Genomic DNA, 17,867 nt, shown 5'->3' with positions numbered 1-17,867 from the left:
GCACGCACACACACAAAATAAAGACTGATGCAACAGTAAAGGTAGCCTACATAATATAATACCTGCCTTCTAGTAATGCACAGCTTGTTTTATAATAGGTTATACCACTTGTATAATAGGTTAAACAAATCATCAATATGAGTAGTCCTATGCTAGGCTTATTATGTACCAGCACATAAAGACTACTTGGGGAACAGTAAAATCACCTCAACTCATGCTGACCCGAGAAACGGCGTGTTTCAATGGCGTAGTGGGAGACAACACCAGGCGTTCTTCACACCCGAACATCAATGATGTAAGTGTAAGATGATTTTTCATTGTAACATGGGACAAAGACCGAATGACTAATCACAGACAGGGTGAGGCGGATGAAAACAAAAACCATCCCCTTACAAAATGAGGAGGCTTGGAGTAAAGTTGCAGATGATTCAGTTGAATATGATTATAGAGTGGCTGTAATGCAACAAGGGCTTTCCAGTAATCAGACAGGACTATAGGAGGATGATCTATCCATGACGGAGAGTGCTCCTTCAGTCTACTACCCCTGTACCCTTAGTCAAACCTGTTGGAACTGGGCAGCTCTCCAGTCCTTTCCGATGGAAAACTTCCAGAACCGCCATGTTCGGCATACGCAGGCTTCATTTACAGTGGAGAACATTTGATTGAGCCAAGGCTGATAAATTCTGGTCCCATAAAATGTTTTATTTTTTTAATATACCCCTTTTTTCTCTCCAATTTCGTGGAATCCAATTGGTAGTAGTTACAGTCTTGTCTCATCGCTGCAACTCCCGTACGGACTAGGGAGAGGCGAAGGTCGAGAGCCATGCGTCCTCCGAAACACAACCCAACCTAGCCGCACTGCTTCTTGACACAATGCATATCCAACCCGGAAGCCAGCCGCACCAATGTGTCGAAGGAAACACCGTACACCTGGCGACCTGGTCAGCGTGCACTGCACCCGGCCCGCCACAGTAGTCGCTAGTGCGCGATGAGACAAGGATATTCCAGCCAGCCAAACCCTCCCTAACCCAGATGACGCTGGGCCAATTGTGTGTCGCCCCATGGACCTCCCGGTCGCGGTCCATAAAATAAAGTTTTAAGTGAAGAGTGGTGGACTTAAAATAATGCAGATTGATCAAGGGATGTTGTCGTCAGTGGTTGCTTTTTCACTATCCTTTTCAAAACATACAGTGCATTCGGAAAGTATTCCGACCCCTTGACTTTTTCCACATTTTGTTACATTACAGCCTTACTCTAAAATGTATGACATTTTTCCCCCCTTATCAATCTACAAGCAATATCCCACAATGACAAAGCAAACGCAGGTTAAAACCTTTTAGAGCTCCCCCTCTATACTGCCCCCGTTGGAGAAAGTGCGTGCCCATAGTAAACTGAAAATATTTTTTCCCAAAATTGCTAATATATGCATATAAAAAATATTATTGAATAGAAAACACTCTAAAGTTTCTAAAACCGTTTAAATTATGTCTGTATGTAAAGCAGAACTCTCAGGGCAGCCTTTCTCCCAAACTCTCTCTTGTGAAGAGAAAAGTTGGGTCAACTTTGACGTCATGGCCCCCACCCTTCCCAGGCAGCTACCGATCCAGGAACAGTCTCTATCTCTTCAGCGCGATGTCTGCTTTCAAATGGCACGTTCATTGTGAGAATCCCACGAGCCCTGCACGTTTGGCGGGCGAAATTGCTCGTGTCCCTCTGAAAAACATGCACTCTATTGCGCACGGCCGATTTGGAGTACGTCTTTTTCCATGATCCAGCATTTGAAGCCGGATTGTCTGTTAGCGCTGCTCTTTGTTCTACATGCTAAAAACATCATAAAGCTCGATTTTGTACATCGTTTGACCAGTTTAATCGACATATAATATGTAAATTGGAAGTTTTGATGCGCAAGAGTGCTGGACCAGAAGTCATTTTTGACGCATTTCAACTGAAGCTGTTAGCATATGCTAATACAGGGACACATAACCTGAAACCAAATGATGTATTGGGTAAGTATGACTCCTTCTACATCTTCTGATGGAAGAACATCAAAGGTAAGGGAATATTTATGTGGTTATTTGGGGTTTCTGTGGACTCCAAACGTAGAGGAGACATACTGCTAATATCTGAGCGCTGACTCATAGTATAGCCCAGTGAACGATGTCTGTAACGTTAAAAATAAATGTAATACAGCGGTTGCATTAAGAAGAAGTGTATCTTTGTAAATATATGTAGAACATGTATATTTAGTCATGTTTATTGCTTGTTATCTGACGTTATCTGTCAGAGCTATCATCATTTCTCCGGACATTTGAGTAGCATTTTTTTTTTTTAAATGTCGTCAACCGAGATTTATGGATATAAATGGCATATTATTGAAAAAAAATTAAATGTACTTTGTAACATGTAATATTACTGTCATCTGATGAAGAATTTCAAAAGGTTAGTGAATTATTTATTTTTTAATCCTACTTTTAAATAAAAAAAATTCTGGGACAAAATGGCCGCCGCTTGCCTTTTGTTTCGGTGGTGATCTAATATAAATATGTGCTATGTTTTCGCCGTAAAACATTTTAGAAATCTGACTTGCTGGGTAGATAAACAAGGTGTTTATCTTTCATTTGAGCCATTGGACTTGTTAATGTGTGGAGGTTAAATATTTTTAGGAATATTTTTGCGTTCCATGCGCCACCTTCCAGCTGAACATGGGGGGGGGGGTTCCCAAATTGGAACCCTAGTCTCCTTCTGGTTAAGACATTTTTTTTTTCTAAATAAAAATATCACATTTACATAAGTATTCCGACCCTTTACTCAGTACCTTGTTGAAGCACCTTTGGCAGCGATTACAGCCTAGAGTCTTCTTGGGTACAAGCTTGGCATACCTGTATTTGGGGAGTCTCTCCCATTCTTCACTGCAGATCCTCTCAAGCTCTGTTAGGTTGGATGGGGAGGATTGCTGCACAGATATTTTCAGGTCTCTCCAGAGATGGTCGATCGGGTTCAAGTCTAGGCTCTGGCTGGGCCACTCAAGGGCATTCAGAGACTTTAGGTGCCTTTTGGCAAATTCTAAGCGGGCTGTCATGTGCCTTTTACTGAGGAGTGGCTTCCATCTGGCCACTCTACCATAAAGGCTTGATTGGTGGGGTGCTGCAGAGATGGTGGTCCTTCTGGAAGGTTCTCCCATCTTCACAGAGGAACTCTGGAGCTCTGTCAGAGTGACCATTGGGTTCTTGGTCATCTCCCTGACGAAAGGCCCTTCTCACCCGATTGTTCAGTTTGGCCAGGCGGCCAGCTATAGGAAGAGCCTTGGTGGTTCCAAACCTCTTCCATTTAAGAATGATGGAGGTCACTGTGTTCTTGGAAACCTTCACAGCTGCAGAATCTCTTTGATACTGTCGTGGAAATTTTACACAGGGACACTCAAAGTCAATCTTAAATGAATCCTTGTTTATTATCAGTGTGCTGGAGAGGTTCCAACCAACTCAATGCACCAAGTACACATGTCGATCAGGAGCTCTACCCGGGGCAGTCCTGTTAGTTCTCTTATATACAGGCAATCATTAACGTCATAAACGTTTGCTTCATGCATGTGACAGACCAATACCTCACAAGGCTTATTTTCTCTATGCTGAGACCTTGAAACTGAGATATCCCTTTCTCAAAACAAGGTTCTGGGCATACTGCCAAATTGCAGGTACTTGATAGTGATGATTTGTTCAATCAGTCACTTGCATGAACACAGAAAAATGTCCATAACAGTACCCTTCCCCAAATCTGTGCCTCGACACAATCCTGTCTTGGAGCTCTACGGACATGTCCTTCCACCTCATGGCTACATGTTTGCTCTGACATGCACTGTCAACTGTCAACTGTAGAACCTTATATAGACAGGTGTGTGCCTTTCTAAATCATGTCCAATCAATCAATTGAATGTACTACAGGTGGACTCCAATCAAGTTGTAGAAACATCTCAAGGATGATCAATGGAAACAGGATGCACCTGAGCTCATTTTCGAGTCGCATAGCAAAGGGTCTGAATTGTTATGTAAATAAGGTTTTTCTGTTTTTAATTTTTAATACATTTTCAAAAATGTCTAAAAACCTATTTTCTTTTTGTCGTTATGGGGTACTGTGTGTAGATTGATGAGGGGGAAAATAATTTCATAAATGTTTTAGTAAGGCTCTAACGTAACAAAATGTGGAAAAAGGGAAGGGGTCTGAATACTTTTCGAATGCACTGTACATGCACATCTATTCATATCTCAATGTATGCTGTCTCCGTTCCTAAGGAAGTAAGACTGACTTGCTTCTGAGTATGCTGGCATGGTGCCAAAAATCTTGTCCTCCAGAGAAATTACCACTATTCTGTCAAAATATGCCTCCTACACATCTAAAACTAAACTTGTATCTCCTATCAGTATAAAAATAGCATGGGTGTTCTCTGATCAATAGGACTGAAAAGTACAAAATCTCACATATCAGTTATGGTGAGACAGATTTATACTGGTTATAACTAGCTTACACATCAGACAATACTCCTTTGACTAGGATCCTTGCACAGCTCCCTGTGTCACAGCCAAATAATGAAACAATACTTGAATCACAGCACAAAAAATCCACACTGGCAGATAATGATGAGATAAGCTAGAGCGATGCTGCAGTGTCTTCTCCTATTTCAGCACTGTGGTCGTTATCTCCTGTAATCAAACACTGCTGTTCAAGCACTTCTGACCACCAACACGCCCCCCCCCCACCCCTCCCCTGTCCACCTCATCATCTCAGCCCCTTCCTAAAATCTCTTCCTTTACCCAGTTGAAAATACCTATCTACATTGCCTGACAATAAGTAGAAATATGGAGTCGATAAAATGACTCAAATTAACTACAGTTAATTTGCAATGGTTTGAGCTGAAGTGTTACAATTGTCTAGTAATCAAACTAAAAGGTCCATGTATTGCACAACAATGTAAATACAAACGTGTTTAAAAATGAAAGATGGGGGGGGGATACACTGAACAACAGATGTCTCAGTCTGTAACAGAAAGGATGTTAATGTTGTTAATTATCAAACACCAAGTAAATAAGCCACTTTTAGATCTGCCAGAGTCCATAGGGGAGACAGAGACAGTCATTACGCAGTGTGTCTTCTACCACCCAGGTGACTAAGTCTGGTTTAGCGAAGCATAGCTAGCTAAAGCAGATCGAGTCACTGTGCAATGTCATCGTCACTGCGAATTTGCCAAATGTATAACATAACGTATCATTCACCACAGTTTAATTTACTTCTGTTGCTAAGAAAATGATCACGAGTGACTCGACTGAAAATAGCACCATATCAAAACAGAAAGCAAGCCAGAGAAAAGAGATCGAGTTCTAAAGATGAAGCGATTGAGGAAAAGAGAGCCTCAGTTTTTCCATCTAACGTCTACCCACCAATGTAACTCCCTCTGTGCCATGAATTACCTCATGTGCCTCAGGCTGGACCCTCCTGTTCCCGCAGCCATGGCTGCCCCAGCAGCCCTGGAGGAGGTTAAAGCCACAGCAGGCAGGCGAGGTCCCGTCTCCTCCCATAATGAAGCTCCTCCATGCTGCCACACCTCAGCCCCACCACACCCAACTGGAGGGGGTTCTTTTAGAGATTAGGGTCAGATCGCCCCAGAGTAGAGGGAGGATGCTGTTCCTTAAGACTCGTTTTACAAAACCTTTTTCCTTGTCTTCGCAACACTGGTAATGTAGATTTTTTTCTAGCACTCCTTAATAAGGCTTCCTCTGGTAATTCACATTGTGGAACAGGTGGAACAGAAGCTGGACTGAGCAGGGTGGTTCCCTGTATCATCTGTATCAGCCCTCGCAGAGCCTGGGATTCTCTCTGGTCCAGGAGACAGATGGGCAGGCAGGCTCACAGACAGGGAAAGGAGGCTGCTGCTGCTGTGCTTGGTGAGGAAGGAGGAGGCTTATGTGTGGAGGGGGTTCGATGAGGGACCCATCCTGAACCGGAGTTGCCACAGCAGGGGCCTGGCGCTGGCTTCCTGTGAGAGGGGCCTCTTGGGGAAGAGGAGTGCAGGTGACAGATCCCTCTCCCTCGCAGGTGGGCTCTTCATGGGGCTGTGGAGCCAGACAGGGGCACAGGCAGAGCACTAATAGGGTTCCCAGGTGGCCCGGCTGACGCCTCTCCCTGCTGCGGTCTCCTGGAGACAGAGCCACTAGAGCTGTCATATTTCACCCTTCACCACCTACTCTGCTGCAAGCCCCACGGGATGCCGTCGCCTTGCTGGCAAACAGTGCAGTGATGAAATCTTATCCTGGTGCCTGCCATGCTACCAGCCTCCACTGCAGCAGCTGGAGGCTCCATAGTCCACACCAGGACAGAGTCCAGAGGATGACTGGCGGTGCTTTTTAAAGGCAGGAGTTTAGTGGCACTAGGCCTAAACTAAGCTTAATGTTACAGAAGATGGTCGATAGGCCTACAGGTAAGAAACTCTGTGAACTTGTGACATCACACTCAGAATATCTGAGTTATATTTTACCACATCACTTCTAAGGCCTATAGTCCAGGCCTCACTTTAGTTTGCAATTGTTTCAGCATAATGTCGGGTCAGTGGGTCTCTCAACTGACATTCATGACAGCTTGCCTCGCCAAGGAGCCAACCTTAGAAGACTTATCTTGATCCATTTTGTCTCTGGGTACTCAGTACGTACTGTACTTGCAATGAGTAATGTGTCTTTCATGGTGGAAACGTACGTGTGTGACTATGTCAATCAAACTACAGCTATTGTTGCATGAAACAGCTGCTCTTCCCTACTAACGTCACCAGGCATTCTGGAGCAGTGCAGAAGTGTCATCTGAGGCTGCCATTGTCTTTGTTTCCTCCTCACGCAGCCTCACACAGCTTTACCAAACAGGAACACCTGAACAGACTGCTGGATTCCCAGGGCCCCAGATAGCTGGGGTTTATAGACAGGAGCTCACAGTCAGTAAGTTAGCCAAGCAGGGAGGAGACTCATGGGAGGGGAGGGAGGGAACAGCTTTGAAAGTATTATATTTACATGGTGAACAGCAGGCAGGCAGGGCCTAGCAGGCCAAACCTCAGACTCCGAGCCAGAAACCCTGACCTGCAGCCTGTCGTGGCTCCCTAATAGGAGTCAGGTGCCAGGCGATAGAGGCGAAGTGAGCGAGCTACCGCCAGGTGACAAAGCGCAGCCAGTCTCCTGACGCTTGGCAGAGGAGGAGTCTGGGTAATGACCTGGCCAAAACCCAGCTTGGGGTAGAGATGTGAGTGATGATAAGGTTGCCCCTTTACAGAATTGTTTATGGCGCCAGTGTGAGTATTAGTAACCAGATACACACCTCTATGAATTTGTATGAGGCACATCAGAAATTAGGTTGAGGAACTCAATGAAATCAACATGTAAAAGACTTTGAGACCTACTGAAAAGTGTACATGTAAATGTTATTCAGACGTTTTATCATCAACTATTTATCAATGCAAAGTTGTATACTATGCCCATCTAATAACAACTTATGTAGAGTCCTCCTGACACCCATCAAGATGAGTAGCTGACAGCATGTTACAAAGTCATTTCAATCACCAGAACCTCTCTATTTATTTATGTCCATAAAGCCAATGTGGCCCTGTGGTCACAGTGTCCTGTGTCAGAGTAGCTGTGGACATAGAGCTGCAGAATAATCAGGCTCAGGCCAAATCCCATTAACCATGTGAAGAGCCTTTCACAGTCTTGGCAGGGAAAGCCAAAGCTGGCCTCCTAGCAAAAACACAAGTTTCACCCAGACAGACCAAATTGGAGGGTAGGTATGCTAATGTACTAAAGGATAAGTATTAAATTATAAATATACTGTATGTGAGCTAACAGAGACATAAGCAGCTTTGGGCTTTTGATTACACATAAATATATATATATTTTTTTAGTAAATACAATTTAAGTAATCTCACAAACAAGGCCATCAAAATAATACGATTACTCTCTCTGGCTGTTTAGGCCTATAATATCTTATTGCAGGTGTTTAAGTGCTCCAGATTGGCGGTGGGCAGAGTGGACCAGTGGCCTAGTCACTCAGGGCCAGCCCTCTGGACTGACAGAACTCACATAAATTATATCCCCACAGTACTGACACTTTCCCACTAATACTGGATTCATATTCTATTCATATTTCATCAATAAATACATGGAGTGTGGAAAACCTCTCATCACACTAACGAGGTATGGTGTTGTCATCTCTGGTTTAACCCCAGACAGACAGATCAGAACCTCGGAGTGGATAGATGCCAACTACAGACAACATGGCACACATTCTACTACGTATATAGGGAGCACCTTCTCTGGCCTGGTTTAGGGAATGAGTGTACTTTAGAATTACAGAATTGTCTTGTTTTATTTCCTTTGTCCCCTGCCGGAATCCCTCGAAACCAAATCCCCAACCTACCACGAGCCACCACTTTACCCTACACGATCACAATCAGCAGTGTGTCAGACTATCTATGGTCTGACCCTGAACAGGAGAGAGTCATTCTCATCATCGCATTATAAATATAATGGGTAACTAACTCCTAATGCAGCATCCACGTCATTTACAGTCGTCATCATGACTAGTCTCTGCATCCTGCCAACTTGCTCTTGTTGACCCTGGGCAATGCAAACAATACACAGTATCAAGTATATAGCAGACAGATAGGGTACCGAGACCATTTCCATACCCCTGCTCTCAGCAGAGAAGCTTCAGCAGTACAATGAGAACCAATCAATATCAGCAACATTGTGCTGGCCAAATCTGATTTAGTCAGATTTAGTCCATTAATTCCGCTGGTCTTTGCCACGCCCCTGCTAAACTGCATTCTAAAAATATACCTGAATGCAATTCCCGTGCGGGGAAAATGACCGCCAGCTGAGCGAAATGCAGGTAAGGATGTTAATGTGAATGGGATTATGGTAGGTGGGCGGGTGTGGTCACGATAGGAAGCCTACTACAGTAAGTACTAGACTGTGCAATAGGCTACAGTGTAAGCCTAATGAGAGAGAATGTATTTTGTTTGTTCTGTATTGCATTAAAGAAACCCTGTAATCTCAACACTGCTTGTTTTGACCACCAAAACATGCACACACACACACACACACACAGTCATTTTACAAGGCAAAGATCAAGTGTACTGTGTGTTCTTTCAATTTCTTATCCTTTAAATAAGCTAAATGGATCAAGAGTTGCCATGATGTGCAGAGTAAAAATATAAATATCGGAATGGATTTTTTTCAAACAAAACAACCTATTTAATGAGCTCAGGGGTACTATTTCCTGCCGATCAGCTACTGTACAGTATTATCCTAAACTGGAGTAGACTGCAATGCTGTTGCCTTCTCAATGCCAAATGTCACACTGCTTGAAGCAGCGTGAGCAGTACATACCGCAGTAGGTCAGTAGCTCCCTGGAGGTCTTACCTCATCATCATCCCCATCCTCACCCAGGGTCTGCTCTCCCTCCTGGGCATGTGAGCCAGCCCATGGCCCCATGTCCAGCTCCGGTTGCCCCAGAGAGAGTGAGAGGTGGCAGGGGAAAGCAGGTAAGATAGACCCTTGGAGTACTGTCTCCCTGTCTCCAGGTAAATGGCTCAGACTGAGGTCTACGGCTGGGGTGAGGGGTGGCAGGGCGGAGTGACGTGGGGAGGTTGAAGACACTAGCTGCATTACTGGATAGTTCTAAATAAAACCTACTGTATCATGTGAGGCTTGCCACTGGTGGTGACCTGGCTGCCCCAGACAGAGCACCTAGCTGAGCCAGGAACCTGAGGATGGAGCAGTGAGTGATGATGGCCTAGTGTCCCTCTGTATGGCCCTTGACCAAGTCCTCTGATGGATGCCCTGAAGGGCTTTGGTGCCACAGATATTAGGGGACCAAAATAGTTCATTATTGTATATTGAAATTGTTTGATGTGAAAATTGACAATAAGGAATCTGTTGACAATTGCCCTGTTTATCAAAAGTGCTGTAAAAACTTGTCAATAATCAACTGACTGGCTTTCTTGATGTGTGACTGCAACCTTAAAAGGTCCTAAATGATGGCACCATTGCCCTTGATTCTATGCAATGTTGTGCTGGTATTTTTATTGACTTGGCCAAAGTTTTTGATACGGTAGACCATTGCATTCTTGTGGGCAAGGTAAGGAGTAGTGGTGTCTCTGTGGGGTCTTTGGCCTGGTTTGCTAACTAACTCTCTCAAAGAGTGCACTGTATAAAGTCAGAACATATGCTGTCTCAGACACTGCCTGGCACCAAGGGAGTACCCCAATGCTCGATCCTAGGCCCCATGCTCTTCTCAATTTACATCAACAACATAGCCTAAGTAGTAGGAAGCTCTCTCTTCCATTTATATGCAGATGATTCAGTCAATATAGTCAGCTGGCCCCTACCCGGATTTAGTGTTAAACGCTCTACAATAAAGCTTTCTTAGTGTCCAACAAGCTTTCTCTGCCCTTAACCTTGTTCTGAACACCTCCAAAACAAAGGTCATGTGGTTTGGTATGAAGGATGCCCCTCTGCCCACCAGTGTGATTACTAGTCGGCTGGCCCTCGCTACATATTCGTCGCCAGACCCACTGGCTCCAGGTCATCTACAAGGCCATGCTAGGTAAAGCTCTGCCTTATCTCAGTTCACTGGTCACGATGGCAACACCCATCCGTAGCACGCGCTCCAGCAGGTGTATCTCACTGATCATCCCTAAAGCCAACACCTCATTCGGCCGCCTTTCGTTCCAGTACTCTGCTGCCTGTGACTGGAACGAATGGCAAAAATCGCTGAAGTTGGAGACTTTTATCTCCCTCACCAACTTCAAACATCAGCTATCTGAGCAGCTAACCGATCGCTGCAGCTGTACATAATCTATTGGTAAATAGCCCACCCATTTTCACCTACCTCATCCCCACAGTTTTTATTTATTTACTTTTCTGCTCTTTTGCACACCAATATCTCTACCTGTACATGATCATCTGATCATTTATCACTCCAGTGTTAATCTGCAATATTGTAATTATTCGCCTACCTCCTCATGCCTTTTGCACACATTGTATATAGACTCCCCTTTTTTTTCTACTGTGTTATTGACTTGTTAATTGTTTACTCCATGTGTAACTCTGTGTTGTCTGTTCACACTGCTATGCTTTATCTTGGCCAGGTCGCAGTTGCAAATGAGAACTTGTTCTCAACTAGCCTACCTGGTTAAATAAAGGTGAAATAAAAAATAAATAAAAAACTACCTCTGAGGATTTAGAGCTAGAGGTAGTCACCTCCATACAAGTACTTGGGAGGATTGTTAGACAGTTCACTGTCCTTCTCTCAGCACATATCAAAGCTGCAGGCTAAAGTTAAATCTAGACTTGGTTTCCTCTATTGTAATCACTCCTCTTTCAACCCAGCTGCCAAGCTAACCCTGATTCAGATGACTATCCGAACGATGCTAGATTACCAAGACGTAATTTATAGATCGGCAGGTAAGGGTGCTCTCGAGCAGCTAGATGCTCTTTACCATTCAGTCATCAGATTTGCCACCAATGCTCCTTATCCTCCACATACAACACCCGTTCTGCCTGTTAAAGGTCCCCAAAGCACACACACCCCTGGTTCACTCCTCTTTTCAGTTCACTGTCGCTAGAGACTGGAATAAGCTGCAAAAAAACACTCAAACTGGACAGTTTTATCTCCATCTCTTCATTCAAAGACTCAATCATGGACACACTTCCTGACACTTATGGCTACTTTGCGTGATGTATTGTTGTCTCTACTTTCTTGCCCTTTGTGCTGTTGTCTGTGCCAAATAATGTTTGTACTATGTTTTGTGCTGCTACTATGTTGTGCTGCTGCCATGTTGTGTTGCTGCCATGTAGTTGTCATGTTGTGTTGCTTTACTACCATGCTGTGTTTTCATGTGTTGCATGTGCTGCAATGCTATGTTCTCGTCTTAGGTCTCTCTTTATGTAGTGTTGTGGTGTCTCTTTTGTCGTGATGTGTGTTTTGTCCTATATTTTTATTTTGTATTTTTAATCCCAGCCTCCGTCCCCGCAAGAGGCCTTGCCTAGTTAAATAAAAGTTTGTTTTTTAAAAATAGGATGAGTTGCTGCTCCAAGTGTATAGTGAATGACCAGTGGTCATCATAGCCTCCTCTGCCAGCCTGTACCATTCTTGGCCTTTTTCCATGGTCCAGGAGAGGTGACAATTAGAGGAGCACTGTGTCACCCAGGTAAGACGAGCGTCATGATGTCACCGCCAGCCCGTCTTTCACGTGTAAGAACTCACACAACCCCTGTCACCTTCCACAACAAACTTTGTAAGGTGATCCCCTTAACCCCTTTTGTCACAGACTGGACACAAAAGGTGTATTCCAAAACCAGTGAGACACGAACGAAAAGCTCCCTTCAAACTAGAGCAATTACAGAACAATTACCGCAAATGGGGGAATTAACCCGATGACATCATGTGTCAATGTACTATGGGAATGTACACTTGTTTTCTCAAGGTCCTAAAGCCGCCAAATACAAGGGCTGTTCCAAAGCGTGTAATCAAATCACATTGATAGCCGGGTCTTTGACAGAGATACCTTCACAGAGCTCCTGAATGGCGCAGCGTTCTAAGGCACTGCATCTCAGTGCTTGACACACTGGTTTGATTCCAGGCTGTGTCACAACTGATAACTGGCCATGATTGGGAGTCCCATATGGTGGGGCACAATTGGCCAGTGTAGGCTGTCATTGTAAATACGAATTTGTTCGTAACTGACTTGCCTAGTTAAATAAAGTGTTTTTTAGTTTTTTATTCAAAAAGACCCCATGTCTATCTTTATCAGATTGGGTAAAGCGCCATTCAAACATCCCGCCAGGGTAAGCCTACACAAAGCAAATCCCTGGAAAATACAATTGGAACCATTTCCTTGTTTGACTGCTAGGTTTTATGGTTATTATGACTCGTACTGTGGTACTCTATACTGACACACTATGGCCTCAAAGGCCTTTTCTGACCAACACATTGCTATTTTAACATTGCCCTTGGAATCATTATTTTATTTTCTGTCTCATTATGTTTGACGGAGTGTTAGTTTGTTGTTGCTGTAAAGTGTCTCATAATGTTTTTGATATAAACTCAGATATCTCAGATCTCACTTCATTCTTCAGAAATCACTGAAATAGAGGGAGGGAGGTGAAATACAACATTCTTAATATCTTTCTGAGCAGGCAGGTCTTCACACATTACACAATGATGGTCTGGTCCCCATGGAGGAGGTGGGTTGTGTTTTGGCACTACCATCCAACCGTGCATACTCTACCATGACTCAGTGTTGAGGAACAACAGAGTTTCATGCGACAAAGCCTGTCACTAATTAACAACCCTCCTGGGTTGCTGTTTACCCAGAACTCACTGCAACTAATATGAATGTTCATTAGACTTGGGGAGCCACCCAGCTGTCCTCTTTCAGCGATGCCACAGCGACCGTGCCATGGAAACAGCGTCCAGGACAACGGTCTGTCCCATGGTTCCACAGGGCCATAACAGCCGCCCCTGGCAGAGGGGACACCTCTTGGCTCACTGGCTTCATTGTGGTGGCAGTGGAGGAGCTCCACACGTTTGTGGCCTCGACCATGTGACAAGCTGTGAAAAAAAGCCTGACAGCCTTTGTGCTCGCTGGGCACTGTGACCCTGCATACAAGCCTCAGCGACCCTTTAACTGACACATTTCACCTCCATCTTAACACTGACTAAGCTACAAATGAAGTGGAAAGAAAATAGTCAGGGCATTTTTTAGCAAGAGAGTGGGTTGAATGAGAAAAAGTGGTTAGGATGAGTGGTGGGTGTGTGTATACATACATGTGTGATTCGGACCTGTGCTGGGATGGGGAATGTATAGGATTCTCACTCATGAATATCAAGTAATTCATGAGTGTAACTCCTTTTTTTTGCCTCAAGCAAGGCCAACACCCAGAAGGGCTGACTATATCTCCATCCTCTGGGCTCCTGCCATGCGAGTAAAGTGACAGTGTGAACCCCCTGCTTTCTGACCCAGAAACAGCCCTGTAATCCACTGGAGGTGAGGTCTCTCTAAATGACCTGCTTTAATTCAGAGCGTCCAGTGTCAGCCGAGGACAAAGCCGCGATGAGAAACCATATCAGGGACAGGAGGCAGTGCAGTGCATATGGTGGCCCGTCCCCAGGGGGGTGGTAGGCTGAGTTGGGTTAACTAGAAGTAGGAGCTGAGCCTTAGGGCTGGAGCACACAACATGGTCCAGGCCACACAATCCACTGGAGCCAGTCTTATGAATGTGCACCTGGTCCTCCCCCAACACTAATTGTTTTACCACGGCAGAACAGGGTAGAAAAGTACCCACTAAAAAAAAACAAAGTAATAGCGCTTCTCCTCTGTGCATCGAATAATTCATTGGAAAGTATGTCATTGCAGCAAAATACCATTGACATTTTACATCCTGCGGTGAGGCACTTCATGCCTCTGTGTCTTGTGATGCCGCAGTGGGTTTCCATGGCTGCCTACAGAGACCAGCAACAACAATATCACCAGTCGATAAAAGAACCTGAAAGTCAACCAGCCTCTGCTAAAAAGCTCAAAAGATATAACTGTTTTCTTTTGCAACAGTTCTTGTTGAACATTTCTCATTATGTACAAGAGGTTCTTATTATCAACTTTTTATGTCTCTCTCTGAATGAAGTTAAACATTCTTCAGACAAACGCTGACAGTGTCAATGCCAACTAATAAAACATCCTAGCCTGAGGCTGTAATGTTAAGTTCAAAGCACTACTCTGGGAAAAAGGTCAGGGAAGGGCACCACTGCCACCGTGCTACAATTAGATTTACATGACTAAAATGAGATGATTGACATTATTCATGGTTGACAATGTTAAAGGACTTGACTGTAGTAGCATATTGAAGTTTCCATATTTCTGTTGTGCCTTTAGACTGGGTCATTTATCTTTGTTTGTGGGTGCTCATGTCATTTCAGAGAACATTTGCAATGTTTTTCCACATTATCACAATCTGACTACATGTCATTTCTGTGCTGATTGAAACGACCAACAAGGAATTCTTAACCACTTCTAACCATTTTTCATCCAAAAGAGCCCCGTCATACTTCATAAGCTACCTTGTCTTAAGCCATTTTTCTCATTCGATCTTCCATTCCTTGTTTTTTAGCCTCATTTCACACTGACATTCTGTTGAGGTAGTTATTAATAGACCCAGTCCCAGGTAGCATGGAAGACACTTCCTGTTCTGTCTCACTTCAAAGAGAATTAGTCATTTCTGCCTGCAGGTGACTGTCAATTCCCATTGCAGTGGTGGCCTGTATGAAAACTTAATCAGCAGAGAGTGGAACCAGAGTGGGGTGTAGAGATGAGCTGCATGGCCCGCATGAATCTCCCTGAGGTCCAGGTGAATGGGTCAGTAGGGGAGTCAGGTCAGGGTCCTACCTGCGCTGCTGGAGCTCTCAACACTAAGAAAGCTTAGAGAACCCTCTATTGAACCACTGTAGAATGCTATGCTGCACCAATAATGTGGCCCAGATTTGAATGATCCAAATGTTCCTTACTTTAGAACAAGTCTCAGTTTCGTCGTACAGGCGTATGGATGCATGCAGGGTACACCTCACATTTTCCTTTAGATCAATGTGATTTTTTTTATAAGAGTTCCATGACCATGTAATTAACCGGGTTTGTGACATGGGTCTGGTTTACTCTGTTGACAGTAAACAGGTTAAAGAGAGGGCAGAGGCGAGAATCAGTCGGTGGGCAGTCGGTATTTCTAATAGTACATGCTCAGTGAGTGTGGAGTTCACAACGGTCCAGCAACCTGTCTTCCAGCCCAAGGGGCCAAGACTCCGCAGGCACAAGGGAAGAATGTGTTCATGAATAAATCAGCCCACTGAGCCCACACAATGAGCCTAAACATTTGTTTAATGGCTACTAAATGGGCGTGGGCCAAATTGACTGCTGCACACACCACAGCGCCTCCCTCCCTCTCCTAACCTCCTGATCTAAAGAGCTGCTTATGGAAAGGGGGTGAATAATATTAGCTCCTTCTCATTTCTCTATCAAAATCAAGCCACTTTTTTTTTTTTTTTTTACAGTGGCTCAGTCTAAGTAAACATAGCTAATGGGACCTTTGGAAATAACACCATCGCTTTAGGGTACTTTGAGCACACATAAGGACCTACTGTATTGAAAAGAGTAATGGCAGGCTCACAGGCCAAATATCTGGAAAACACCCCCGTGCATTTCTGACAGTGTTTTTGTCCTACCTTTTTTAGCAGTGGTAGGGAGACATTATTCCTCTCCTTTATCAGATTTTCCAACTTCTTCGTCATTGCATTCCTGTAAAAAACTAATTAGATTAGAGTTTATTAGTCAAATGCACAAGGTCACAGATGTAATAGCAGAGTAACGTGAAAATCTTAAACTCCGAGCTCCAAAAGTGAAGGTTAAAGAGAAGTGGATGAAATAATACAAATAATAAAATACATATTTACAATGATAACAATGATAAATGTCCATTGGGGGTGAGGGCAGAAATACATAATGTCCTGTGATATAACATATTTATGTTAGGTGTTTTAACAGCCTCGTTTACCTCAGAGAAACTAAAGGTTTTCCAATTCGTTTTTTTTATTCTAGAAAGGATGCCCTTTTCTTAGTTTGTGTAGGCTGAGGTATATAATAGCCTAATCTCTACAGCTCCTACGAGCAGGGAGCCTTGATCTGTTGTAAACCACTGACCCCCACTGGCAAAGACCTGCTTCAAAATAAAAACATTACCCACCTTTCTCCATTCCTTTCTAAATGGGCTCATTCTTGTTCATAACTTATATTACACGTCATTTTTTGGGCTATGATTATATTTTTCTAACACCTGCCACCACTTCTACAATACAGTAGGCCAAGGCTAGACTATTTGGATATTATTGCAATTTCACATTGCTATTACAAATATGTCATGTAAAAATCGGACATGTAATTATAGTCAATCACATAACATGAAAAAACATGTTGTCCCCATCTGCTACGAATAGCCTACTAACCTCTTCTCCGTGGATCTATTAGTCGCACTCATGGTTTATCATAGTCTATTTACTCTTATGGTAAAAATCTAACATATTACTGTGCTGTGACGGTCATGGTTGACCAATGCTGATAACGTGAGGACGGGTCCCGCTGCGTCAATGTAGCTGAGCTGTGGAGAGGGGGTGTGCCTCCCTCGCTTCAGCCGTGTCGCTCTATGGCGCTCTCTCCGTAACCAGGGGGATGTCTCATTACTCCAAACATGACTGATCTGATGGCGTCACAGTTACATTAATTCCCTAACGTCTATTTGTTCTAATTCCGGTCGATGCCATGAATCCTTTTGGTGTTACAGTTGAAGTCGGAAGTTTACATACACTTAGGTTGGAGTCAATAAAACTCGTTTTTCAACCACTCCACACATTTCTTGGTAACAAACTATAGTTTTGGCAAGTTGGTTATGCCATTTACTTTGTGCATGTGGAGCCGATGTGAAATGGCTAGCTAGAAATTGTGGTGCGCGCTAGTGGCGTTTCAACTGGTGACATCACTTGCTCTGAGACCTTGAAGTAGTGGTTCCTGCGGCTTTTGTGGAGCGATAGGCAACGATGCTTCGAGGGTGACTGTTGACGTGCTTGGAGCATCCCTGGTTCGTGCCCAGGTCGGGGCGAGGGAACAGAAGTAAAGTCTATACTGTTACACATGACACAAGTTATTATTCCAAAAATTGTTTACATACAGATTGTTTCACTTATAGTTCACTGTATCACAATTCCAGTGGCTCAGAAGGTTACATAGACTAAATGGTCTGGAC

The 17,867-nt window shown here is 43.9% G+C and overlaps 1 protein-coding gene across 3 annotated transcripts in view; it reads right to left on the bottom strand.

Moving 5' to 3' along the window:
* Positions 1-17,190, bottom strand: part of dyrk4 (dual-specificity tyrosine-(Y)-phosphorylation regulated kinase 4) — a 34,603-nt gene extending 17,413 nt beyond the window's left edge. The window contains exons 1-2 of one of the 3 annotated variants that reach the window (XM_035798218.2): positions 17,074-17,190; positions 16,297-16,379 (exon numbers count right to left, since the gene is read on the bottom strand). In XM_035798218.2, the coding sequence (XP_035654111.1) occupies positions 16,297-16,362 (66 nt within the window). In that variant the 5' untranslated portion in view covers positions 16,363-16,379; positions 17,074-17,190. Of the gene's footprint in view, positions 1-5,459; positions 5,933-16,296; positions 16,380-17,073 lie in introns of those variants that run through there. The other 2 variants (XM_035798217.2, XM_035798216.2) reach the window with 2 other exon arrangements.
* Positions 17,191-17,867: the final 677 nt, after the last annotated feature.

This window comes from Oncorhynchus keta, chromosome 22, assembly GCF_023373465.1.
Source record: "Oncorhynchus keta strain PuntledgeMale-10-30-2019 chromosome 22, Oket_V2, whole genome shotgun sequence".
Classification (NCBI taxonomy): Eukaryota; Metazoa; Chordata; class Actinopteri; order Salmoniformes; family Salmonidae; genus Oncorhynchus; species Oncorhynchus keta.
This window is presented reverse-complemented; position numbering and strand designations above follow the sequence as displayed.